At 36.3% G+C, this 27,572-nt stretch overlaps 1 protein-coding gene across 7 annotated transcripts in view; it reads left to right on the forward strand.

Moving 5' to 3' along the window:
* PDE4D (phosphodiesterase 4D) overlaps positions 1-27,572 on the forward strand; it is a 570,552-nt gene that overhangs the window by 478,044 nt on the left and 64,936 nt on the right. The window contains exon 8 of one of the 7 annotated variants that reach the window (XM_052670429.1): positions 23,274-26,448. The exons of 5 other annotated variants lie outside the window; for them this stretch is intronic. In XM_052670429.1, the coding sequence (XP_052526389.1) occupies positions 23,274-23,311 (38 nt within the window). In that variant the 3' untranslated portion in view covers positions 23,312-26,448. Of the gene's footprint in view, positions 1-1,911; positions 9,668-23,273; positions 26,449-27,572 lie in introns of those variants that run through there. One more of the 7 variants, XM_052670428.1, reaches the window with a different exon arrangement.

Here is a 27,572-nt window from a genome sequence, read left to right on the forward strand (position 1 = left end):
TAAATAAAAATTCTTTAAAAAATAGATACAGTTTATAGAAAAGTATTAATTTGTAAGGAGGACTGGCATTGTAAGTTATGTGAATACTTCAGAACATCTTACCCTGTAGCACTTATTTACTATTATAGCAACTTGTTCTCCATTATTTTTATGGGAGCACATTTTCTGACCTCGTATTTTTTATATTTTGTCAATACATGTATTCTTGCTCATGTTGTTTTCCAAGTAGTTATATCTCTATGGCTTGATGGCAGAGTGAAAGGATTTGCTTTGCCTCTTAGTGAAAGAAAACAGGCAGTTACTACATAAGCAATTTATCATTTAAGCCAAAAACTTACTCTTTATAGAATTTTAGTTCATTTTTTGTTTGTTTGCAGGCAGAACTTGGCTTGATTTTTGCTGATCCTCTGCTTGCCTTTTTAATTGTATGATAATAGGGTTTTAGATCAAGGAAGAACCAATACTTCAGCTTTCTTCAGGAGAACTGGCTTTGTCATGTTCAATAATCTGTTTCTGTAGCCTCTGGAATGTGGTAACATCATTAGGTTTTTCATCTATCCTTACCCAATATCCACAATAAAACATGCAGTCTTGGTAGTTCTGTATTACTCTTTTCTCCAATTTGTCATGTAATCTGAGGATTTGTGCAGAGGACTTACCAGGGAACAGAGGGTTAAATCTTCAAATCCATTCTATACACAGAAAATCATCCCTGGTTAATAGCATTCTGCAATTATACTTAAATTCACAGTAATTAAATAAACAGAGATGAGAGACAGATGAATAAATAGATCATGAAGCCATGAACTGCTTTTCTTACCTGTAGCCAATGTAATCTTAGTCCTTTGTTAATGTATTTCTTAAGAGATCATATTCGGTATTAGTTTCAAATTAATAGCAAGGAGACATCTCAGTTACTGACAGGTGCTGCTCCAATTTTTAATTGCAGAATCTGTCTCACCAATCAGCACAGTCATCTGAAAGTCTGTTTTCCTAATTGGAGACAGAGATTTTGAAAAGTAAGGTTCTCTCTTTGGTTCCAAGATGCTAACAGCAGAAAGCCTACAACACAGTAAAGATCCTGCCACCAAAAGAAAAACGTATATGCAGAACAGAATATATGCATGCATGTGAACATCATGTGAGCCTACCTTGCATGCTCTCTCACAGTTTTTTGCCTAAGGCCAGCTTCTCTTCTCCAGCAAGAGAAACTGCTCAGACAGCAGGACCCAAGACACACTTTGCTGGAAGTTACTGTTGCTCTTTTTAAATTCCCCCCCAATCTGAAGGTTTCTATTCTGTTAGTTCCCAGAGTGCACTGTACTTGTCAGAAGCAATAAATCATCTGAGGTTTAAATGTTTGGAAAGAAGGTAGTGCAGTCAGTGGTGCAGCTAATCTAGAAAGTGATCCTGTGCCAAGAAATTTTAGGGAAGCAAGTAGAAGACAAAGAATAGCAAGGATAAATTAATCTAATTGAGTTTAATCTGAGTTATCAGAGATGATGCTTGAACTGCTGTGCCCAGATTATGCACTGAGCTGGAACCTATATGAACTGGATGCAAGTGGCTGAAAGATATCAATAATACAGAGAATATATTAAGCTACTAAAAAGCAGAGAAACAGCTACCATTCACTTTGACTACTGAATGGAGATTCAGGCTGGATCCTTTTTTTGCCTGAATGAATTTTCCCACTCTTTGTCACAGACCATTTTAGATATTTCCATAGCAACAAATTTCATAGCCTAAGCAAAGAAGTATGCATAGATACTTTACTGAAGCATATAAAATCCTAGTAAAGCACACTGCACGCTGGCACTATGCCAAGGAGAAAAATGTATTACAAACAATTCTTAGAATAATTAAACATGCTTTTGGATGCTGTTAATGCTTTTTGAATTGTTTTCTCAGGAATATTTGTAATGCAGATTGTGCAGTCTTTCCTGCTGAAAATATTCTTCTGGTCATACTGTTCTCAGAGTTCATGTCAGTGAGTATCCAGAGTAATGCACTAGACAGGACCCACCACATCACCCAGATGGCACAGCTTGCAATCTCAGTGAGAAACAACCATGAGCCTTACAATCTGGGTGACTGGAAGACGCAGTTTTACTAAACAATGTCAATGCTGAAACAGAATTATACACATAAGGTGGAAGGTTTAACTTGCTAAGAGTTATCTTCCAGGAAAAGCAGAAGTGAAGCAAGGGCGACCATTGCAGATGGTATGGGGAAGATGAAAAGGGAAAGATAAAAATGGATTAAGTAAAGCAAAGTAACAGAAATAGCAAGAGAAAAATTCTCCCGCAGTGATCAGAAAGTATTTTCTGCTATTTTAAGAATTTGTCTCAAGGTAGAAACGTGGGAGAAAATGCAGTAGTAAAAAATAGGAAACTGGAGTTCATAGATTCTTATTGGACTTGAGCTATAGCCTTTACAGGCATTGCTCTGGATCTTAAATCCAGCAGAAATTGGTATCATTTTTATTGAATTGAGCTTCTTGCATGTTTTTCATAGTCTTTGTCTAACACAAGTCATGGTGGGTACACATTAGCTACAGGCTTCCCAGGGAAATTTATGGTTTTGAAGCATAATCTGCCAGTCTTTGGTATAGTTTTTATTTTAATACACTGGATATATAATAAATCATTATTTAATAATTACACCATTTTAATTAATTAAACAGTGTTTAGACTGCTGAAGTATCATGCACTTAAACATCTCTTGGACAAGTTAAGCATCTGTATTTAAACAGGCTGTAATCCTGAATACATGCAGACGGTCATATGGGAAAAAAGTAAAGGTTATAGATGAAAATAAAGATATTGTTACTGTATGGCACTGGAAATGATTATTTTGATGTGTACATCTATATGTAACCTATCTCTCATTCATTCCAGTTCTACAACTGAAAGATTTAATAAGTAATGACATAAAATTAAAATAGAGTAATTTATTCTTAAGAATTAAATGGAAGAAACAATTCTGTTAATGAGATGCCTCAAACTCTTCAAAAGTCTAGATGACAAAGTATTAAATATCCTGCTGACCAAACTGTTCTGTACAGTACTTCACTACACTGAGATGTCCTGAGTAATCTATATGCTTTTTGTTCTTTCCTGTATCTGTGATTCAGCAGGGGATAAAGCAAATGAGAGAACACATGAGTGGACAGAAAAAAAAAGCAAAAGATGCAAGCCTTACAGAGGTTAATTCATGCAATATCAGGATAATTCCCAGGTTTTGGAAACAGGGATATGGAACTTAATGGGTTCTAATGCCCATGAGAATAGAGGGTTAAAAAAAAAAACGACAATAGTTCAGATTTTCAACAAAAATCTCATAATGCAGTATCACTGTCATATTTCAAAATGCTGAAGAATTGATATTTCAGACCCAGGTTTGGACAGATATCCAGAATGTGTCCTACCTAGGTGATAACTGCAATCTATACATCACTTCTCTAGATACAGTCAGCAAGATTATAGTTATAATGTATATTATTATGAGAACTTCCCACTCACATTTAATTTGCCACTGAATATGTTTCTACCTCATTACAGAGGAGTATTCTACTGCACTGCAAAATGTTTGGCAGAGGTGAAATAAAATGGTCAGAAATTCTCACTGAATTGAGAAAAGAGTGCTTTTCTGTATTAGTGTAGAAACCTGACTCCCAACAGCTGTGGTTTTGTTCTTTCCGCAGTAGGTGGAATGACATGTAAATGTTTTGTTCTTTACAGTTTTGCTTACACATGTGCCTCTATGTGTAATTAAAAAGAATTTACCTCACTTCTGAAAGCTATTTTACTTTCTGGCTCATACCACAAGCATTTATATTTTCAAATATGAATGTGTTTTGTAGCATTTTCACATATTTCAGCCTGAGGTAAGTTCTATCTATTATCTGAGAAATTAGCAGATGTTCATCTGCAGACTTAGAATATGAGTGTGACAGTATGTATCACCAGCAGCTGAATTCAGTAATTAGAACTGCTTTAGAGACACTATAAGTCAATGGCACACACACGCCAGTTCATCTCAATTTGCTTCCTAGGGAAGTATTTTTGAAATTCTCATTTAGGATCAGAATTCTTAATGCCAGGTAGTTAAATGGCTCCTTTTCCTCCTGCAAATGGTTTTGAAATTTCTCCTTCTTTGAACTGTATGAAGAGAAGCTGTATTAATTACAAGGTTTTTTTTTTTTTTCTCATGTTGACTTAATTTTTTTTCTCATGTTGGCCACATTGACACATTGGACTCAGTGGTGTGGTTTTTATGCTATGCTATAAACATAGCGCTCTGTATCACTGTCAGTCAGATAAAGTAGTTTTCATTTTGTTATTTATGTGCAACGCAATTTCTGCCTTACAAATAAAAATACTACAAACTCACATGCTAGGCTAATAATCTACTAATTTATAGTATACTGAAGAACTTGACACCAACAATAAATGTTGTGGAATTTAGAGCTGATTTATCCTGTTTTCTGCATAGCTATTCATTTACCCACCATCTGTGCAATAGTGTTCTCTCTAACATCCTTCAAGAACATAGCCATCTTCTTTAAAGAAGTAATTTCCTTTCTCAAAAAAAATGATTGGTGGTGTTATCTGGACTTTCGTGTAGCACAGAGCAATGTGTACAGGCGATTCTCTCAAGCTATTGCTTTCATTTCTGGCATTTCTGACAGCTTTAAGCAGCCACAGTGCAAGTTCTGAAGTTCAGTAGCCAATATAAATCTGCAGAGAAAATTGTTGAGAAAAATACTGGTGCATATTTTTTGTAAAAACAAAACAAAACATCTTAAAATAATTAGCATTTGTTTAAAATCCGCTATTTGGAATACTCAATATAAAATTGATATCAATACATACAATAAGAATGTAATTGGGAAAAAGATCAGCAGTTATTGGCATGGAATGAAGTTTTAAAAGGCTGTGTGTATTTTTCATTAACCTGTTATTACATAATATTGAAATTTATTTGTAGTCTGCATCCTTGTTCTCTTTTAGAGTTACATAAGGCACTGATCTTAGGGCTTTGCATACTGAAAGGACAGCAGAAACAGATGGCTGAGATTGGAAGGATTAAAATCCTCATGCTGTATACAGGCCCTTCTTGAAAAGATTTATTTTGCTTGTTATTATTTTATACCAGACTCCAATTCACATTTATGGGATTAAACTCTTACAACATGCATACATGTTGGTTTAAGGAGAAGTAGTGATACCATTGAAAATTTGGGGTGATGCATTATGAACTATAATATGAACTATAATATTTTTTTCTTGTGCCATTCAGGTAACATAAAAAAGATTTATATTGGGCAGCCCAAAGTGAATACAACTTCAGCTTTCAGTGAAATCCCTCCGGCTCGTCCATGTAATTCAGTAACTAGAAATGCAGTTGTTTTCTGCTTTAGCTAGTTTCAACTACACAATTTCCAAAATAAGCTCACAATTTTCCAGCAAGTGTTATCATAAAGGATTGACAAGAATCAGTTTCAGTTAAGCTGAAGCAAACCTCCTCGCTAGATTATTTTTTTTAATGATCAATAATACTTTGCATAAATAAAACAGATTTGGAAAACAGCAGTATTTACGTGAACTAGTCCTTTCAGTTAATCATTAAAGGCTTTATCTAAGTCATGATAGCTAAAAGGAGAGTTATCTCATTTATAGTTTTCTTATCCAGAATAATAACAAAATCTTACTGCTTTATGAGATATGGGGCACAAGCTACATTCAGACTGAAACTTATTAATATGTTTCCTGCACAGAGTAAACAGTGAATGTCAAGAAAAGCAAGGGATAGGAGAGACGAAAAGCCACTCTTCACTCAGGCTCATATAATCACTTTTCACCTAGGGGGTGAACTAGCAGCTTCTTCCACTGCACCTGGTTTTATTGGCTTTTTTAATGAGTAAATTCAGGCCATGTTTGCCTATTTTATATTTAAAAAAACAGTAACAACAAGCAGCCACCTAGTCCTCTGTTTCACAGCTTGTGGAACTGTCATGTGCGATGTAAAGCTTAACGTGTGTTATTTCAAAGGATAACTATTATGTTCTCTTTCCCTTTAAAGTGAGTAATATACACTCCCAGTTTAGCCTTTTTCATGCCAGGGTTTTTCTATGAAGGTTTGATGAGTACTTTCTCTATTTTCATCCACAGACCCTTAACTAACATTGCAGAAATTTTCTCACTGAGACAATAGTGCTGGTTCATTCAGTGGGTTTGTGAAACACTGGTTAACTTCCTTGAGGCAGAATAGAAGGAAAAGGATTGATGTGGTTTTGGACAAAGCAAGTTGTTTATGTATCATCTCACATTCAAGGAAGTGAGTAAAATCAGGCTGCAATTTAGAATAATCTCTGTATTAGACTACTGCATTATACTATGAAAAATATTGGGAGAAATTTAGGCTTTGTATACTGTAAGAGAAACCTAAGTTGTTATTACCATCACCTACAATATGTTTAAGCAGTGTCTTCTCCTAGCCATACTAATTGCAAAATGTTGATTTTTGTTAGGTTATTTAAAAGGACTAACATGTATTCTGAAAAGATATTCTTTCCCCCAACTTGTAAGCATTGCTCAGCACTTCAAGTTACTCCTTCTTACAACTGTATTGTAGTATATACTTGATTTTGAAATAGACTTACACATTGTAGAGTTGGAATATGTAATCAATCACTGCACTGAGAATTTGATGTGCAACACAACACTGATTTTCACTTTTTACCTTTAACTTGGTCTCATATTTTGCTGCATCAGTGAATGTTAATATATCATCATTTCATCAAAACAGTCTATCTTACTGGAAAGATAGACAGGATAACAAACTTTGTTTGCTTCCTCTTTTCAGCCCAGCTGTGTAACTTACAGTCACTCTTAGTTGAGAAATGTGTTTCAGACTGCGTTTACAGTATTGATAATAATAACACAACTGCAGGAGTGAAAAGTAGATTGTTCTGTAGGATTAGGTAAGAAGAATTACGAAGAAAGACAGGACTTTTGTTTATGCCATTATTCTCATTCCTGTTGCAAATGCAGCCCATCAGTGATGAATATAGAAAATAAAACTGTAGATATGAGTTCAGTTATGGTTGCTGGGTGTACTCTAAGCGCATCTTCATTTCACAATTTCTCCATCTTCTGGCATCAGTGATCAGTGGTACCTTGTCTTCTGTCCAACTGAAAAGACAGATCTGAAAGTAGATCTCTCTTCCACTGACAAGTTACTGAGAAACTGGTTCCATAAAGCCTATTCACTTTCTTGAGTATCCATTTAGAAATCAGGGGCTACACTGGGACTACCCATTAAAGACTGCAAGTTCTGCTTTTAATATAGGCTGGCTTCTGAGTACTGACCCTGATGAACGCTATGAATCAGCACACACAGCAGCCAGGGTCAGAGAACCCCAGAGAGAAGCAAGAATAGCAGCTCTTCTGTTATGGACTATGGAGTTCTGCAGCCTTTGCCAATACGCAGAAAAACTGAATGAATAAGGTTTAGGACCTGGGCCTGCTTAACATGTCTTCCAGGAAAGAGCTCATTACCAGACTACAGGCTCACCTCATTTTCACTCATTCCTATTGGACCTCATGCATTTTGCATTACATTCTGCAAAATGAGTCATCTTCAGCTGGAGGGAATAATTCCAAGTTGGTGGTACTTGTGCCAACTGCGCTTAATCAAGAACTGAAATTTAAAAAAAAAAAAAAAAAAAAAAAAAATTAAGAATGATCAATACCTAAAACTCAGACTTCTGATCACAAGTGAGTTGACATAATGTCTTTGTGCATGAGGCTTTTCCTATGTTAGGTGACTCATCTCAGAAGACCGTTTGTGCTGAAACATGGTTCTGCATGGAAGTAACACTCGATCACAGAACGAGATCATGTTGATCAAGCAGGACGTATCTTTCTTGCTGGCTGAACCTGATCACCCAGCTGTCTTGGAAAATCAACTTTTTAAACAGATACATGGTGACTGATCAAGGGAGAATGGATTTAAGCTAAAGAAGGGAAGATTTAGATTAGACGTTAGGAGAAGTTTTTCATTGACTGCGTGGTGAGGTGCTGGAACAGTCTGCCCAGGGAGGTTGTGGACATGCTGTCCCTGAAGGTGCTCAAGGCCAAGTTGAATGGAGCCCTGGGCAGCCTGGTCTAGTACTTGATCTAGTGGCTGGCAACCCTGCCCGCAGCAAAGAGACTGGAACTTGATCCTGGAGGTCTCTTCCAACTCAAGTCATTCAATGATACAGTTAAGTCTATCATATATTCAGACATGCCTCTGTGTTTCATACTTCCAATTAGCTAGCTCTATATAGCTTATTATATTAAATCTCTTCAGAACAGGCTTTCAGTACAGTTGAGGAAGGAAGGCAACTGTCTTATACCATCTGAAAACTTTATGGAGTCACTGACTTCCCAGGTGCATAACTGGGCAAGACCCAACAGAAACTAATTTGGTATCACTATTTGCAAAAAAGGCACCACTGAGCAGCCTAAGAATCCTAAATGCCATATTTCCTAGCAGAAACCTACTGGGAAAGAGTTGCAAAAAGGAAGTGGTTTGCTGTGAGAACATGAAGAGAAGTGACAGGAAGCAGTGAAAGAGATGGAAGACCTTACTGGACAGCTCTTACTTTAAATATTAAAAGCACCAGAGTATAACTTCTTTCAAATTTCCTAATCAGATACAAACCATAGTTCTCATGCAAGTTTGCACAGCCGTAAATGAACTTCTGTGTAACAGAACTGGGAAAATATGGGGTTTTTTTTGTTTGCTTGCTTTTTAAATCATAGTCCTTGTCTACTTACAGTTGAGAATATTCAGCTCCAACTTGTCTTGGACCAGATCTTTTGTATCAGGAGCATAGATACAAAGCTGAATTAATTCTAAGCCATAATAAATCACATTTATTTTCCGATTTAAAAAAAGATGAGAGACAATAAATTAAGATAGTCTCTCTTACATTTTAGGATAACAATTCAGTTTTCTGATTTTAATGATATTAAGTAGGAGTAGGAGTGCATCTGAGTGAGTGAATTTTTCCACTAGATAGCTTACTACTACACTAAAGAAACAGGAAATAACTCAAGAAAACTGGATTAGAAGTTTACCTCTTATTAAGCCGTATGCTAGTGGACACACTATAGGAGCCATTGACTGCTTAGTCTTTAACTGAAAGAGTGCTAAGATTTACATAAGAAAAACGCCACGAAGAATTAAACGCCAAAGAAATGGAGGAGAAAACTGGAACAGTTTGATGTAGCCTGGTCACCTGAGTCAGTGAAGTGCTAGTGATGGAAATCAGTAAGGCCTGAAAGATGAGAAGAGGCAACTAGTGGAAAAGAAACCAACATTTATTATTATTAATGGTAGTAGTAGTAGTATTTATTAGCATCATCTTTTGAATCCCACTTCTATCAGGAGTGAAGCAAAATCAGAATTTGGGGCAAGTTCGTTTCTTTATTGGATTTTGTCAAATAGAAGCAGCAGGAATGGGAAATAAAAAACTGCAAATCTGCTTTTCATGTTCTGTTCTTTCTGTTTCCTAAACGAAAAGAGACCTGTATGATGGATTTCAGCATTTCAGCTGCAGTAATGTAATACTTTTCTTACTCCTCTTCTTGTGTTTTGTTTTCTTTTTTGTGGGTGTTTTTTTTTTGGGGGGGGGGGGGGAAGGGGGTGGAGGCAAGTAAATCTAGAGATTTTTTGGGAGGATATAAAATGAAAAATCTGCTTGAATGCTGCCATACCCCACTCAGTATTCAATCCTGAAAATCTATCAGATAAAGAAGCAGAGAAGGTTTCTGTAGTCCTGAAGCAATTTATGCTCTTGCACCTGAAGACATTTTCAGAGAAAAAACAAGCAGCTGACATACCTAGCATGTACCTGCCTTTCACACAGGAAAGCAATAGTCAGGTGGTGAAACCAGTCTGTTCTCATATGCTTCTTCTACTTGGAAATATGTGTAAGCATGTTATTTATCAGCCACAGATTTTCACTGTATAACACTGTGAAACCAAAATGTGTTTTCTTTTGTTTTGTTTTTTTTTTCTCCAGCTAATTCTCATGATGAAGAATGTAAGGCATTATTTTGCTTTGTAAAAACTGGACTTGCAGCATCAAAGAGACTATTACAGTACTCTGATCTGGTGCAGTTCTATCCTCCTTGCAAATTTATATTCCCATGAGTTTGATGTCTCATCACCTTTCCAATTTCATTGAAGTAAACCATTCTTTAGGAGATTTAGCTAGCAGCAGGGTAAGACACAGTGATAAACCAATGTGGGAGAAGATACTAAGGAGAAAGTGGCATTCTGAATTGCTGAAAATTAAAACTGTGTGTTGAAATATGACAAGAAGGATCCTAAAGCAAAAATATTTACACTGAAATCTCTGTAAAACAGGTAAATGCAGTGTGGGTTTTGCTGCTTTTCAAACAAAATTACATGGGACATAGACATATTTCATATCCCTCACTTACCTGATTAGCACTTAAAACACAAAAGCATTTTTTTGTTTGGAAATATTTTTGTGTACAGAAAGATTTTTTTCAACTTTCTTTTAATGTCATTGTCCCATGTGAATTTATTTCTGAAACTACAGTAATTCATTTTAAAGATGTGTCTGCCCTTTTCTCACATATGTGAAAAAGCCTTGCAAATCGAAGAGCAGGAGAGATCATTATCCACATATGATATCCAGAGCTGAAGCACAGACAAATAGCACAGCAAGTTCACATCTTTGAGAAAAAAAGGAAAACAAGCAAGAGAGACTCTAGCTGAAATTGTGTGTGATTGTTGGATGGAAAAGGTCCAAAGTAAAATTTGATTATAGATATTCAGCTGTATAGTGAGCATAAAGGAAGGGTGTTAAAAACTGAAATAAACAGTATTGTTGTAGTTTTCATTTATTTTTTTTTTTAGTTGAGAAAATGACTGTATATCAAAATAAATATTCACCGCTTACTAGAAATGAACTTAGTGAACATTAACAAGGCATATTCACCTAGTTTTCAAAATGTAAGTAATGCAATCAATTGTTAATTTATTTAAAAACAGAAACTAGACATAAACTTGCAAGTTAGTTTTCACTTTATACACAGTGTTTTTAAACTGTTTTGGAACATTTTCAATCTCTGCTCTGGGAATAAAGTGGGCAAGATATAGAGTGATATTTCCAACAGGATAAAACAAACTCACAGGCCTTGAATGACTCACAGTCTTGAATGATATTCTCATTTGTTGCAGCTTTTTGAATAAATGTGTAAGTTTGAACACAAAGGAAAGCTTAAGCAGTGTAGCCTGAGTGCAGAGCTCATCTTGGAACTCACTGCAGAGCTGCGAGCTGTAGCCTGAGAAGAACAGTTCCACGGTTCTAAAGCTGCTACTGCCATGGTTGCACAAGGCAGACTGATCAGAACCAGCAGCAGTAAAGACTTTGACTCTTAACAAAGGCTCCCTATGGGAGGAGGTTGCACGGATAAAGCATTGCACCGAGACTCACATCTGGAATCAGCCCTGATCTTTCTTATTCAATCTCACTCTTTCTTGTGACTGCTGATCTCATCTCACCTTTCTGCCTTCCGGTGAGGATAAATCGTTAATGTCTGGGAGATGCTTTCACAGTCTAGTCTGGTGATCGGCCATTTAAAAATCTAACTACTGAGAAAGACACATGGAATAACTGTATATTACATGATACTACTCTGAAAAAGTCTTGAAACTGAGTTTATTACACTTATAATTTCACTTTTTGTGTTTGTTCAGCAAGTTGCAAGGGCTGAAAAGGCTTCTGCTAGAATAGAGAATCTTGCTAAAATATCTATGGCTTTTTCTTCCTTTAAAATTACCTTTTTTCTTCCATGTATTCCTTTAAAACAAAGACAATCCTTATTTATCTTATCTCTTGTGCCTATTTTTTCATGCATTTTTTTTCTTTCACTCATCTTGTGACCCGACTTTCAGCTGTGTTCTATTTAAATGTCATGTTTTTCTTTAAATGCAACCCTAGAACGTGTTATCATATATTTATGCTCAATTATCTCTATTATCTTTATTTTCATTAGCATCCTCTTTACAAAACAGCTGCAAGATCTACAAACAAAAAAGGTCAAAAAAAAAATCTCAGATGTAATGGCTTAGAGAGATTAGAATAATTCTACAGAAAAAAAAGAAAAAGACAAAATAGATTGTGTATAGAGCATTTACAAAAGCAGGACTGGAGTGAAACAATTCTACCTGGAACACCAGATCCAATTACATCTTTATGTTTTTTTAATCTAAATAACAATAGTTGTCTGAAAATCAATATCTATAATTTTAAGCCTTTCAGTTCTTTCACCATTGCTGATGTATCTTTTTGGGTAATTAACTCACTTAGGAACATTCACTTTTCTACCTTGGGCGTGGGTTATTCCAGTGCTACAACTTAAACCATTCCTCAACACAAAATGATAAATATTAAAGTCCTTCTAAAGTTGTTGTTGTTGTTGTTGGTTTTTTTTAATAGGAAAAATAATGAATTTAATATCATTAGCTCAAATATTCCATGCAATAAAGACCAATATTACTCTATTTCAGCTAATTACCTTTTTATTTTCTGATTTTCTGGCCATCTGATTTTTCTGTCACCATCTGGCAATGCCTAGCCAAGGTTATCTGCAAGCCACTGCTAACATTTCAGTATTGGGAGATACATTTCTTGGTGTTTTCAAAGGAAATCTTGTCTTGCAGAAGAGAACTGCAACACATGCAGATACCTGAGCTAATGTATTTATTAAGTGGGAATGAAGGAGAAAAGTGTGCATTTCTGTTGAAGGTCTGTGCCCTGGTGAATCACTAGATTACCAGGCTAAAGCCCATACTCTCTCAGCTTTGTGGCTGTCAGATTTAAGCTGGCTTTGCTATAACTGCTCACGCTCTGATTGCATCCCTACCAGCAGTGTCAACAAAACTAGCTTTAAACAAAACTATGATGTTCAAAGCTGCCACTTTCCTGCAATATAAGATTGCCTGTAGCAGTTCTCAAATCAGTCTATGTATTGTGTTCTTAAAGTGTGGACTGTTACCAGGAGCCATTCTGGTTCATTAAAAAATTGTCTATATAATTGGCATAATAAACTAAAGCATGGACCATTTCACAGAAAAGACTGAGCTGAACAATTAGTTGTTCAGCATCTGAAAGTTTTTTAGCAAAAGGAAAATGATTTAGGAGACTTCTGATTTGTTGACTTTTTACTTTTCAATATGTTGATATCTTACACATATGGCTTTGTATACGCGCATATTTGCTATTGTCAAGAAATATTATAGTATCTTACTATTATGCTTAGGCATAACAAAGAATATTCTTTAATACGCTCATAAAAGGGATCAATTTTATTATCTTTAAGTGTTCTCGGAATATGTCATAAATGTCACAATTACTCGGATTTTATTTTTGCATTATAGTCACTAAGTGGGGAGAGACAGCTCATTGTATGGTGCAGAAATTCTTTGGCAATCTTTCCTGTTATGTTGATGATCTTAACTGGAATCTACCTCCTAGATAAACTGAATTCTTATCCCACTTAAAAGGCTATGCAACCAAAATAGTTTTTTATAAGCTTACATTCAGAGATTGCACAGTGACTTTTGAGCTTCATTTAAAATCCACACAAAGATTCTTAGTGCTGGAGAATCTGAATTCATCATAGCCTATAGCTACGGACTCCCCATTCAAAGCTTTCAGTTCCACTGGGTCTTAAAACTCTTACATTCAATATAAACAGAATTCAAGAAAAATTGTTCTCTGTTGCTGGTCAGCATGCATGGAGCCTTAACACTTTTAAGTACATTTTCTCAAATAGAAAGCCTAGTTTCATTTCATCAACATACAGGTTGCGGTTTGGTTTGGCTGCCCGATTTGGGATTCAAACAGCTACCTCGGTGAATGGGATTTTAAGCTTTTTCAGGGCTCGCTAGATCTGAATTCTTTAACTTCTCAGTTTTGCTTTCACTGAAATGGTGGCAGGAATGACAAGAACGAATTGTAAGTTCTGTCACAACTTGCCACTTGGTGTTGTAATAGTTGTTTTCAGTGTCAAATCTAATGGCTGTATTTGTGCATTTATTGCTGCACCATATCTGAATATGGAAGAATGGTAATAATATACCAATATAAAAAATAAGGAATTTAGTCATGGCTTTTAGGGCAATGTCTGTAAATTAAGACTGGTTGGGGTAAACAATTTTTATAAAGTTTTTTTCACTCTTATCCAGAATAGGCTGATTATGGATTAATCATATTCACATTGGCAGGATGTGTCTATAATACATCTGATCAGCAGAAGAAAAACCATTCATTTTGAATAATATAGGCATGTGGACAATTTCTGTTTCACTATTTTTTCCCTTAAATTTTCTTCTGGTCTTGCAAAAGACAATTGCCACCATACCAGGAATAAATGATTATTGGATTAAGAAAAAGTCACTAGATTTCCACTCATTTCTCTTATAGACCAATCCCAACCTGTTTGACTTCTGCTGGCTTCTGTGGAATTGCTCACTTCCTGAAATTGAAAAAGGAGCATCTGAAATGAGGCTGTGCTTACTGAGCAGGAAAGGAATGAGTATAGTCCACATATCATCTTTCTATTCCATTATCTGCATAGCTCCTCTGCCACGCATTTGAAGAAATGCTTTTCAAAACAAAAGTAACAGCAGAATTGTGAAATGCAGATATTACATTATAACAGTGCAAAGATCTTATGAACGGCAGCTATGTATGCAGCTTTGCAGCCTGTCACAGTTTGCCTCTACAGACTCATCAGAGCACTGCTTTCATCTTTGTAGCCCAATTCAGGCACAGGGGAAATAGCTGTAATTCTTTAGAAAAGTAATGGAGTTTAAACTGTTTTTGCTAAGACTATTTGACACATGTGAGATGAACAGGAGTATTGTTGCATCATATTATGGACATTAACGCTAGTCTAGATGTCTAGATATTAGATGTACAAACACTGTTGGTAGACATCTGGTTAAATCAGCCCAGTGACTGATGACATGAGGTACCAAAACTTGGACTTAAATATTGCTAATGCATTTCATTTCAAAGTCAGTTGGGCTTTAAAACACTGCTGAATTTTACACATATGGTACATGTATAGTATGTCAAATGTGCATGTGGATGCATATGCACGTACAGGCAGCACACACAGGTGTGGATATGTAACAGAGATGCAGACACAGAGGAATACTTGTCAGAGCAAGTTATTTGGCAATTTGTAAAAACAGCTGATCGGGATAAAAAGCGATTGGTTGAGTCAGGTGTGAGGTGCAAGTGAGACTGATGTTAAACCTTCCAAGAATTCACTATGTGGATGCTGCAGATGTTGTCCAAAGTCCCCTTAGACTTGACCATCAAACCAGCCCGATAAAACCGTCGCTGTCCCTGTTTGCCCCAGTTTTCCCATCAGCACAGATGTGCAAAGGCTTTGATCTCCACCACCTCAAAATGTGTTTGTCTTTTTTTATCTTCCACAGTGCACTGTGTAGTTCACCATCAGATCCGCCTGCATGTCAGTACCCTGTTTCCTCTGCCACACTACTTTCAGCAGTTCTACCAGGCTTTGGCCGTATCACCCCGAGACACCATAGGGCCAACACGTCTGCCGTGTCCGGCGGCGGGGCCGAGAGAAGCGCCGTCTCGGCGGCAGACGAGCAACAAAACACGGCCAGCTGTGCTCGCGACTCTGCCCGGCCCGGCAGAGACTGAAAGGGGCGCGGCCCCGAGCTGGGCGAGCTGCAGGGATAGAGTGTGGAGAGCGGCGGGATACCGCGGGGCGAACTCCGCTCTGCCGCCGGCTCCACTCCGCAGCTTAGCAGCGGCCGCGCCCGCTTCCGAGCTGAGCGCTGCGGCTGCTGTCGCAGGCGGCGCGATAAGAATGCCATTGACGTCAGCGAGGCGGCGGCGGGGGGGCTCGGCCTCGGCTCCTTCCTGTGCCGTGCGGCAGCGGGAGGCTGCCGGGCCGGGGGCGGGGAACTTGGCGGGTGGTGCGCTCCGAAGGACCCCCTGCCCCCACCTGAGTAAGACCTCCTCGAGGCCGGTGCGGATGTGCCGATCAGAAATAAGTGAAACCGTGGTTGTGCTGGAGCCGGACGGAGCGTTACACGTGGATAGTTAATGCAACCTGTAGGAAAAAATGGCTTTTTACAGAAAAAAATGTGAAATCGGTACGTAGCGGTACTGATCGTCAAGACACATTCTTTCTGTGACAGGAGTTTAGCTCTGTGACTGTTGTAAAGGGGAGTGTCCGGTCAGCCGTGCGAGCCGTGGCCTGTGGCTCAGCACCTTCGAGGTTGGTCGTCTCAGTGTTGCCTGTGTAGGGCATGTCTGAAAACTTCTGGTAGGACAGTCTCTGAACGGCTGGTAGGACATGTCGCTGAGCTGCTGGTGGATACATCCCTGAATATCTTCTGACTGAAATTGCCTTGCAAGTACTCTGCATTTGCTGGACTTGAGATTCATGTGCTTTCGCACAAAATCATGTGCTCGCTGCATCTGTATCTTCCCTTAGTCATGATTATGCCCATAAAATCCCGAAAAGCATCGATGCAGTATCTTCATAGTGTGTCAAAGCAAGATCACTTGTATTTTTCTATTTATAAGCAAGTCTCCACCTACTTTTGTCTTATTTATGACTTTACGCCTTTTTTTGTTGCATAAATGTAATGTTCTCACCACCTGTATATTGCCAAAAAGTGGCACCAAGTGAGGGAGAATGACAGGTTTCTGTTTCAGGATGGGATTACATTATGATATTTAAAATAAGTATACTCAGGAGTGTTGTACATTTCTGAAGAATTTGCATGTTTTTATAATAAATGAGAACACAGCAATAGAGTTGTGAAACAGGCAGCTTTCTTCTATCTAGAACATTAACACCTGAATGACATTGGCTTAGGGTTGACAGCCACCTCAGTCTTTGGCAATGTTGCAATAGCTTCCAGACATCATGATGCACATACCTATGTGAAACAGATTCCATCTTCAGAATGCAGTGGGTTGGGAAGTGTCAGTAAAATAAACCATTTCTGCCTATCTAGTCATGGAAGTTTGTAACTGGGTTATATCTGGATGTTACTTAAGATGACTAAATTTCCATGGCTTTATGGATATGGGAATAAATTCAATTAAATAAAACACTTTCTAACTGATTTCTAAAGAGAGCAGTCTTGCTAAGGGCCTGTGTCTGGTTAGAATGCTTTGAGCTCTAGGTTTCCTGTTCACAGCTTACCTCATCTTAACCCAGCGCATCATATGTCTGATATTGGATGAGTATCATATGTGTGTTGTTAACAAGACATGCATGTATATACAAAAAAAGAAGATAATGCTACTTCCCACAAGGAAATTGGCTTTAAACCCCTTTCTTAATGACAGTTTTTCTGCATGAAATAACAAAGCAAAAGACGAGGGACAATACCAGTATTCTTTGATTTGGTGCATAACCTGACTTTGTTTACTGTCTAAAATCTCTAGAGTGTTGATGTGTATATTAACTGTTAACTGTTGCATTTTAATTCAGCAATCCTTGAAATAAGTCTAGACTGACTGGCTTGCTGTGTAATGCTGCTTAACAGTTGCATTTTAATTCAGCAGTCCTTGAAATAAGTCTAGACTGACTCTGGCTTGCTGCGTAATGCTTAGCATGGGTTGTTTGCATGTTATTAAATTGGGTAACAATGCATGAACTCATTATTGGTTTTTATCTTCCACTTTTGTGATATATTTGCTCAAAACATCAGACTATAATATAGATGTTTATTTTTATGAATATTGTTCTGGGTATAAGAGCTTCCAGGAATAGGAGTGGTTGTATTTACATCATTGTACATATTAAAACATACCCTCGTGATAAAGTAGCAGATTACATGTGCATTATTAATACATAAGGCAGTATGCATGGTGTAGCCTAATCCATTTCACCAGGAAATATGTGCTGTAATAAAAGCGTGACTCACACAAGCAGAGGCCTGATTGTTTCCCACTACTACTCAGCCAACATTGACTAGGGTTGCAAAAGATTACAGTCCTTCCGAGTGTCATTTCATGGTCCACTGGCTCCAGCGCAAGCAACTGTATGAAGCAGTTAGTTGTCCTTGGGTTAGAGCATGCAGCAGTCACCTTCAGGGAAGTTTGCAGAGCAGCTTTCTTGCAGCTTTCTTGCCTTTGGTCCCAGGACCAACTTAAGAGGCAACAGGACAGTGCTATTTTATGGCATTTCAGAATTAAGCTATTAACTGAAGGAAATTTTGTTGTTTGTTTGTTTGTTTTTTCTTACTGGGTTAGCATTTATAGTGGAAGAGCTGCATTAAAAAATAAAATCCTATTTAAGGTTAACTGATACAGTCAGCTTTGGCATATAATGAGCATGTGTATTTCTCCACCAATTCCATCTTGTGCAGCTTAAGTGGATAATGTGACAACCCTTTAAAACAGTGTCCTGAAAGAAATACATAGATAGATAGATATGTATATAAAATGCTAAATATTTGTCCTTTGTTACACAATTAAAAATACAAAAGCAGTAATAGAGGCAGTAAGGTCAGATGGGCCTTCTGTGTGAACGTATCAAGATAATAAAGATGTCAAAAACATTCTTAAACATATGGAAAATTTAAACATTTAATTGATGTTTCCATTACTGTGACACTGTCAGGGAGCTCCAGTCCTAGGCTAGTGTTTATACTGATAAACTATACCTTTGCTGTATGTCTCAGAGAAGTTTTAATTTACAATATGGAAGCAGAATTTTAGAAAAGGGTTGATTCAGAAGAAGAGAGCAAAGTGATGGTTTATGAAGAAAAGGAAAGCCAAAAACTTTGGCAGTATTATTTGGCATGAGAGACAGCAGACCTAACATAGTGACAGACACAGTTATGGAAGGTTTTGGTGTTTTCTGAGCAGTAGGGAATTCACAGACACAGTTTTGGTGAAAGTAATGTGATAGCTTTGCTAACATTTGGACAGAATGCTATGTATGTGAAAGCAGGGTGACAGAAATTCACCTCAGCTGTCCCTTTTTGCTGTCTTGATGGAAGTTGTCACTTTGGTCATGTAAGCCACATCCTGGTGCTATGCATGAGCTATTCTTATCTCTTCTCACTTGACCTCCAAAATCGTTCCCAAGTAACTGGGCTCTTGTTACTCTTATTGTAATTGCATTGATTTTTATAGCTTTCCTATTGCCTGAAGAAAATTAGGCAAATTATATGCTTGTAGATGTTCCTTGAGCAGTTTAATACATGTACATCACAGGAGCTATTTATTTTCTATATTTGCTTGTGCAAGCCTGAACTTTTATGTTCTGCAAATCAGTGCTAACAGCATTAAAAGCAAAAGCAACAGTTTTTCAAGCCTGAAGTGAGTTATATTTGGTCAATAGGAACAATGATACATAGGATCTTTTTGGCAGTATCAAGGGAAAAATAAGAAAGCTCTTGTCCCATTGTTAACTATTTGCAGAATTTAAGGTTCTTTGGTAACTTCACTTAAATAATAATAACGAATTGGCCAGTACTGTCATGAAATCTTGCTCACACTAAGCTTAAGGAAACTGGAAGGGTGAAAATGGCATGCTGACTTTATAGTTGTGCTTCTTGCTTGTCAGAGAAACAAGAATATGTGCTTTTGCATGGTTTCTGATAAAAGAAGTAACAGCAAAACAGGGTATGAAATAAGAGCATAGCATACAGATTTTGTAATAGCTTAGAAAATGTTCAACAATTGAAACTATTAGTTATCCTCTAAGATGAGTATACAGACATTGTTTTAAAGGTCATTTTTCTGCTTAGCTTGAAAATAAAATAATAAAACACTTTTTTCCCCCCTTGATACTTTGTTAGAACATTAAAAATGCAACTGAAAGGAAACATGAAATCAATATCTCTTTGTTCCATTAACATTATATTTGCAGGGCTATGTTAACTGTTACAAAAATGTCCTTTTCTGTCAGCAAGTTCCAAAAGACAGAATAGAAAAATAACAAACAGCAAGAACAGCAAAGAACTAAAGCCACCACCTCAAGAAAAAAATTGAAAATGCTGCCATATACAGAATAATAGCTTTTAAAAATTTAATAATCATCCTGCTATGGGTACTGCTTTTGTTTGTTTCAATGTTGAGGTGGTTTTTTAAAAAAAATTTAATTGTATGGGGAAAACACAGACATTTCTTGTGGACTTTGGACAAATGTATTTGCCTCTACTGCCTGTGTCTTGTTTTCTTCGAGCCTGACATCAGACTGTGAAATGACATCATTACAAACCACTAATTAGAACTGTATTGTTGTTTACATTTGAACTTGGCACTCTCTTTGAAGTTTACTGACATTATATATCCTCTCCCTTCAGCTTTTAACTTTCTTACCAGAGGATGTTGGCTGACATTATTCTTTACCTCATTAGTGCCATAAGAGTTGCTGTGGGGTTTTTAATTATCTTGCAGAGCACTTTGATTTGATAGGAATCTTTCACAGTGTGAAAGAGGCATTGTATGGAATCAGAAAAGTATTTGTGTTGTAGTTTCTCCCTGTTCAATTGCAGTTTGCTTTGCAAATAAATAAACATATTTAACCTTCCTCAAAAGCCTTAATTTGTACATTGTGTGGCTAAATAGCAAGGACTTAAGCACAGTTTGTACTTTGGTGGAAATTTGTTTTCCAATCATTATTCAAAAGAAAGATTAAATAATTGAAATTACAATCATTTTAAAGGAAATTTATACTTGGAGCAAAGGAGAAATTAAACTTGGACTTAACACTACTATACTGTGTTGTGGCAATTTCTAATTAAGCATTTGTGGAAAGAAAGCTCCATCAGAAAACCAGGACAGATAGACTCAGACAAAGTGAGGCAGACTGGACTTAAGCATGCAACAGCATAGGTACTAAACCACTTTCTGGCATCAGTCTTTCAGTGACTGTATTAGGCAAGATTTTGATCTTAGCCTTCATCACTGACTGCCTTTACATGTTTTGTTGCTCTGAATGGGGTGACTTTGGGTGAGTGCTTCTACATTTTTACACACATTAGAGAGCTTTAACCATGTGTTTGTTGTTACACTTGTATTCAGTGGTGAAAATGCTAATCTGAGTAGATCAGGCAGTGCTCCTGAGTGGGGTTTTTTAAGTCAGTGTGTTGCAATGAAATCCTCTGTAGTTTATGTCTAGGGGGTGATGTGATGATCTGTGTAAAATTAAGAGGAATATCAGTAAAAGAATCGTTGCTAATGAATTTGGGACACAGGCTTATAGTTTCTGTTTAATAAGAAACTGGTGTTACAGGTGCATGGTAAATTATTTAGTCATGAAAAATAGCGAATGGAAGAACTCTGATTTTTTTCTAATAATTATACAAAAAACTACCTGCATTGGCATTAAAGTACTTGAGAAAGGGTGGGTGAACTTAAAAGTCTGCAAAAATGAACCTTAGTCTTGTTTTGGGGCAACACCAAATATGAGGATTCAAGGGCAGAGCCCTTGCCGCAATGACCTGTGGAGGGTGTGATGTGAAGTACAGCATTTCTGGGCTAACCCAAAACAGCCCTTTTCTTATAGGCGTCAGTGATCTACAGGTTTCCCAAAGCACTTAAAGTGTAAATTAGCAATTCTGGGGGCTGTGCTTTAGCTATGCCTTCATATGTGTTAGGATTGAATCATTTGGAAGGTTATAATAGAACAATATAACTTTCTACTTCTAACTTCTGACTACTGATTGATTCAGGACGAGTTTTAGTTGACAGGAACTGCATTTGTGGTGGATTAGCTGAGCATGTTCTTTGGTCACACATTTAGGCCACATGCTTTGGTGTGTTCTCATCCCATCAATCAGCCCATTCCTGATGACGTGGTATATTATAGTAATACAGTCTTATATTTGAAGATCAAATTGGATGTTACAGCATGCGGCTGAAATGTGTCATCTGTTCCTCCTGAAATCATGATTTACATCTTAAAAAAATACTATGAAAATGGAAAACTTAACTTTTGTTTTCTTGAACTTCTCATGCCTTCAAAGAACAAGAGAAAATTCTTCTGCTTTAGTTTCAGCATTTTCTGTGCCACGTTTGGTTACATAGTCCAAGCATCTGAAGGTTTTTGCTATGCTGATCACTTTGATTAAAAGCTTATAAAATAGATGTCGTCATTTTTTGTTTTCTGCCCAAGTTAATTGCACAGTCCCCTTCAACATTGGCACCAGTGTGCTTATTTTCTTTGCCAAAAACTTTGGGTTTTTTGAGGCCTGACGTAGGACTGCTGTGTGATAACTATTGTAAGCCATTAATTGCGTTTATATCACCAAATTGTGACCTATGTTAGCACATAGGCAACCCAACAAGTATATCATATTCCCTCTGAATACTACGGAGGTTACATTTCTTCTCACATCCTATTCCTTCAGATTTTCTTCCTTCTGCTTCACTGTTTTGCTAACATTGAAGTTATTCTTACGATAAGCAAGCAGATCTTAATTCTTTAATTTGATTCCCTAGCTGCCTCAAGTGGAAAACTCCTTTATTCTTATTTATTACAGCAGATATAAATGGAACACTTGCTCCTTTCCCAAGCATAACATTTTGCTCATTTGGGTACATTAAAGACTGTCATTCAAATATCACAGCCCTTGGTGGTGCAGTGTTATGGAACACTTGAGTTAGATATATCTTTTATTTTCTCTTAGAGCTTGTCGTCACCACCATATTAAATTGAGCTGCAAGCCAGATTGTGCCCCAAAGTGATTATTGTGTGAATTGAGCTGCAGGTCTAATTATGCCCCCCAAAGAATTTTCATATCATGAAGAAAAATAGAAAATTTTGAAAATTAAATCATACCTAAGAACAGTCTTGTCACTTCTGAGGCAGAGTGAACCCCATGTAAGTCCTGGACAGCATTCCAGAGACCTGGCTTCTATTCAGAGTTGTGGGACAAACAAGGTAGGTAGTATTGAGTTGGGCACCTTATTTTGCCTCTTTGTACTTCTGTATTTGTTGGAATATAGATATCTTAGATCATGAATTGTCTCTAATCTAATGCACTATGGTTATTTGCACTAGAAACACAAGTTCAGTTGGAGTCCTGTGATTTTTTATAGTCTATAATAAGTAGCTCCGCTGACATCAACTAGTGACCAAATTCCTATGGGAATATGCAAGTAATTTCCATAAAAATTTAGCTACTTGATTTTTATTTATTTATTTATTTTTCAGGTAATGTCCTTACTTTATTGCTCTACAGTATAACATAAAATAAAGAATTGATATTAAACTTATCAGTCTATCCAAACTGGTCTTCTTGCAAAGTTCTCCATTGGTAACACCTTTGAGCAGATGAATGCTACTGTATTTGAAATCTTCTTTGGTCCAAAAGGTAGTACATTTTTTTCCATTTGATCTTCATCTGCAAGTATTTAAAGGATTTATGACTGTGTTCTTTTGGTGTGGTACAACTCCACACATAAATGATTGAGAGCTGGAAGGCGCAGTGGGAGTGCTTGCCAGGAATAATTGGCTTCTGCATTGTGGAGCAGGTCAACTATTGTGAGTATTGCAATATGTAATTTGGGTGTACGTGCTACTTGTAGTTCTAAGTATTTCTGTAGTCTCCCGTGGTAAGCTGAGAGTCCTGTTGGCTTTCTTGTTTTAAGTGTATTAAACAAGCTATATGCAGCACTTGAGAAAAAGACTGTCATTTCCAGCTATAGTTATTCATTTCTTTGAAATAAATGGAATTTAACCTGAGTCATTTTTCTGTCCATTTGCTTTTCTAATGATTGTCATATTCTGCCAGTCACTCTTGTATTTTTCATTAAATCTAAAAATCCATTTGCTGGTGCATGCAGGTTGATGGCAAGAACAGTTGTGCATTGTATGGCTTGCTTAAAAAAAAAAAAAAAAAAAAAAAAAAAAAAAAAAAAAGTTAGATTTGATATCAAGTATTATTATTAAACCTTAGCAATATTCTCAGAAACAGGTTTGTGCTATTTCAGGTTTGTGATCTGTAGAACGTAGAGACCCAGGAATTCTTTGGTCAGTTCAATCTGTCTTCAGATAGATTAATCTGTCTTGTTTTCAGAGAATTTTTATATCCTTCTCTTGATGCCTTTGGACTATGTTCTCCTTCAACTTTAAGGGATAGGAGAGAAAGATTTTATTTCTTTTTATACTAGGAATTGCTCAAAAGCTTTTAAATGCTTAGGTCTTTTACCTTCCCACAGTCAAAGCTAGCAATTTTCTAAGCTATTGAAGTACTAATATCAAGCTATATTGGCAGCCCCACTTCAGCAGAGAGAAACTGGTGCAGCAGCCAAGAAAAGTGGGTTTTTTTGCCCCTATTGCTCATACTATCTTTGCAGTTTATTTTAAGCACTTACATTTTTCTTGCACAATTTAATCCTCTACCAGTCCTCAACCACTTGTCTAATCTCACAAGAAAATGTGGCAAATTTGCTTTAATAAATTGATATATTTATTTAGCTACTTACTTATGAAATTGAATTCAGTTGTGTCAGCATGCTTTAGTACATTTGTGTAAACAATGGAAGCCATTGGTCACATCCTCATCATCTAAATGAGTGTACTCTCAGTAAAATCACTAGTATCTGTCTATTGACAAAGATGTAGCCCTTCTTTTTATATATATATATTTTCCATTGCAAAGAATACCGTAGCAGAGAGGATAAGGTGTTAGAATTGTGACTGTGAGCGTAATACTCTTGCTTTAAAAAAGCAAAAGCCTTTTTTTTTTTTTACATTAGACTAAATGGAATTTACAGCAGAACACTGTTCAGTGCTTAAGATTAAAACAAGTTACAAAAGCAATTAAGATAAGGATGTGCTTTACTGTGTTATATTAGTTATGTTAAAGAAATTAAGATAATTTACCTAAAATTAAAAGCTTGATTTAGTATTTCTTATGGTAGAAGGTTCAGCCACTTTGCTTGTATCAGCTTGCTACTAGGTTAATTGTGTTTTTACAAGGTAAACACTCCTTTTGAAATAATCAATTAGGAATGTTGCAAGTCTGAAACTCTCAGCAAAGGTACCATGTGCCATTCTCCAGATGATACAAGAAGCCAGCAAACGTGCACTGTATGCTGTATTTCTCATGGGAAGTTTTTCTAAAGTAGTCTTTCACATAGTCTTTTTTCAGTAAGTGCTAGAAGAAAAAGAAGAGTTATGTGTAACTAGCACTAACATTATGTGCTTAGTGAATGGTAACTCTTGAAAAGCCTTAACCAAAAAAAGGTCATTTCTGTAAACAAATTGTGATACATAGTAGCACCCTAACTTTCAGATCCTAAAATAAGAAAACACAAACAGCGCTGTCATTTTGCCGCTTCTAGTACTCATTCCTTATTAGCATCACTGACAATTTGTTCTGGAGGGGTTCTTTAGTGAAATTTTGATTTGTTGCAATCAGTGTGATTTTTGCCACAGAATTCATTAGAGATGTGGCTTTGCTGTGTTTTTTTCCTTTGAAAAGTTTTATGTGCTTTTCATCTAGGATTTCTTCCCTTTTTCTACTTGTTTCATTTTGAAAAGCTCATTCTCTCATTCTGGAATCTAGTCAGGTTGCAGATCTGTTCTTGTTCTATAGCTAATCTTATTCTTTTTCAGAATTAGCTCATATATACTTCATTGCATTTCGTTATCTTCAACAGGTACTTTGAAAACAATTAAACAGAATGTTTGTGATAAACTGTATTTGTCATTTTGTGTCCCCTCCTCTGAGAAATCTTCCTCAGTATAATACAGGAAGCTTGGTATGAATACTGCCATCAGAAACAACTGATACTCCTTCATTTAAGGACTTGTACAGCATCACAGGAAAGCTGAGGTTGGCAGGGACCTCTGCAAGTCCAGTCAAATCCCCTGCTTAAGTAGTGTGATGTAAACCATGTTGTCCAGGACCATGTCAAGTCAGTACTTAAATGACATATAGCATGAGTTGTGCAGGTACGCCATAGAGACTAGGCAGCCAGAAAGTAAAGGGCCTGCATGTGTTTTGGGGCTTCTTACTTTGTCTTTTATTAGTATGGTAACAGTTGGCTTCTTCATAATTTGCATTTGCTTCCTTTGCAATCCAAAAACATTTTTTATTTGTATTTGTCTATTGCTGGAAGAACATCATTCACACATTTTATTTTACTTTTTCATATTCTATTTTGTCATTGTCTTTGGACCTCATATTAATATGTACCTATAAATTCATGCAGTGGTTGAATATAAACTGTTGCTTTCCTGTTTAACTTTACTCCCCTGAAAAATTGGCATTAATGTGTTTTTTATCCAAGTTAAAAAATGAACCTAAGTCCTTAAAATATAAATGAGATGCATATCAAAAAATTGTGTTCTCTTAACTTGAAACTTCCCATAGCTGAATGTTAAATGAGAGTATCATAAATTGTCTGTTTTTTATTTGTATTTGTCTATTGCTGGAAGATCATCATTCACACATTTTATTTTACTTTTTCATATTCTATTTTGTCATTGTCTTTGGACCTCATATTAATATGTACCTATAAATTCATGCAGTGGTTGAATATAAACTGTTGCTTTCCTGTTTAACTTTACTCCCCTGAAAAATTGGCATTAATGTGTTTTTTATCCAAGTTAAAAAATGAACCTAAGTCCTTAAAATATAAATGAGATGCATATCAAAAAATTGTGTTCTCTTAACTTGAAACTTCCCATAGCTGAATGTTAAATGAGAGTATCATAAATTGTCTGTTTTTTATTTGTATTTGTCTATTGCTGGAAGATCATCATTCACACATTTTATTTTACTTTTTCATATTCTATTTTGTCATTGTCTTTGGACCTCATATTAATATGTACCTATAAATTCATGCAGTGGTTGAATATAAACTGTTGCTTTCCTGTTTAACTTTACTCCCCTGAAAAATTGGCATTAATGTGTTTTTTATCCAAGTTAAAAAATGAACCTAAGTCCTTAAAATATAAATGAGATGCATATCAAAAAATTGTGTTCTCTTAACTTGAAACTTCCCATAGCTGAATGTTAAATGAGAGTATCATAAATTGTCTGTTCTCTCTTGGCAAAATTTGGAGGACTTCTGTTTCACTTATGTGAGCTGACTTCTTCAGTAACTTGTGAAGGAGTTCTGCTACACTCAGCTATTAACATCCTAACTACAGCAGGAGAAATACTATTGGTTCCCAGAACTCAAGAAGTGTTTGTTTTGATTTTAAAACATAGTCACTGGAAATACTGAAGTCCACAGTATATTTAGTTAATGGGGCTAGAACTATTACTATTATTCATATTTTGCTTTAAAAAAAAAAAAGGAAAAAAAAAAGAAAAAAAAAAAAAGAAAAAAAAAAAAAGAAAGAAAGAAAGAAAAGAAGCTATTAGTTGACTTCCATAACTCAATTTTATGTTTATTTTTTAACATCACAATGTATTGTGGCTTTTTTTTTTTTTTTTTTTTTTTTTTGCCTTGATTTTTACTTACAAACAATCCTTCATCTGTTGTATTCTACTCT

The sequence above is a fragment of the Tympanuchus pallidicinctus genome, unplaced genomic scaffold (assembly GCF_026119805.1).
Source record: "Tympanuchus pallidicinctus isolate F22 unplaced genomic scaffold, pur_lepc_1.0 scaffold9, whole genome shotgun sequence".
In the NCBI taxonomy this organism is placed as follows: Eukaryota; Metazoa; Chordata; class Aves; order Galliformes; family Phasianidae; genus Tympanuchus; species Tympanuchus pallidicinctus.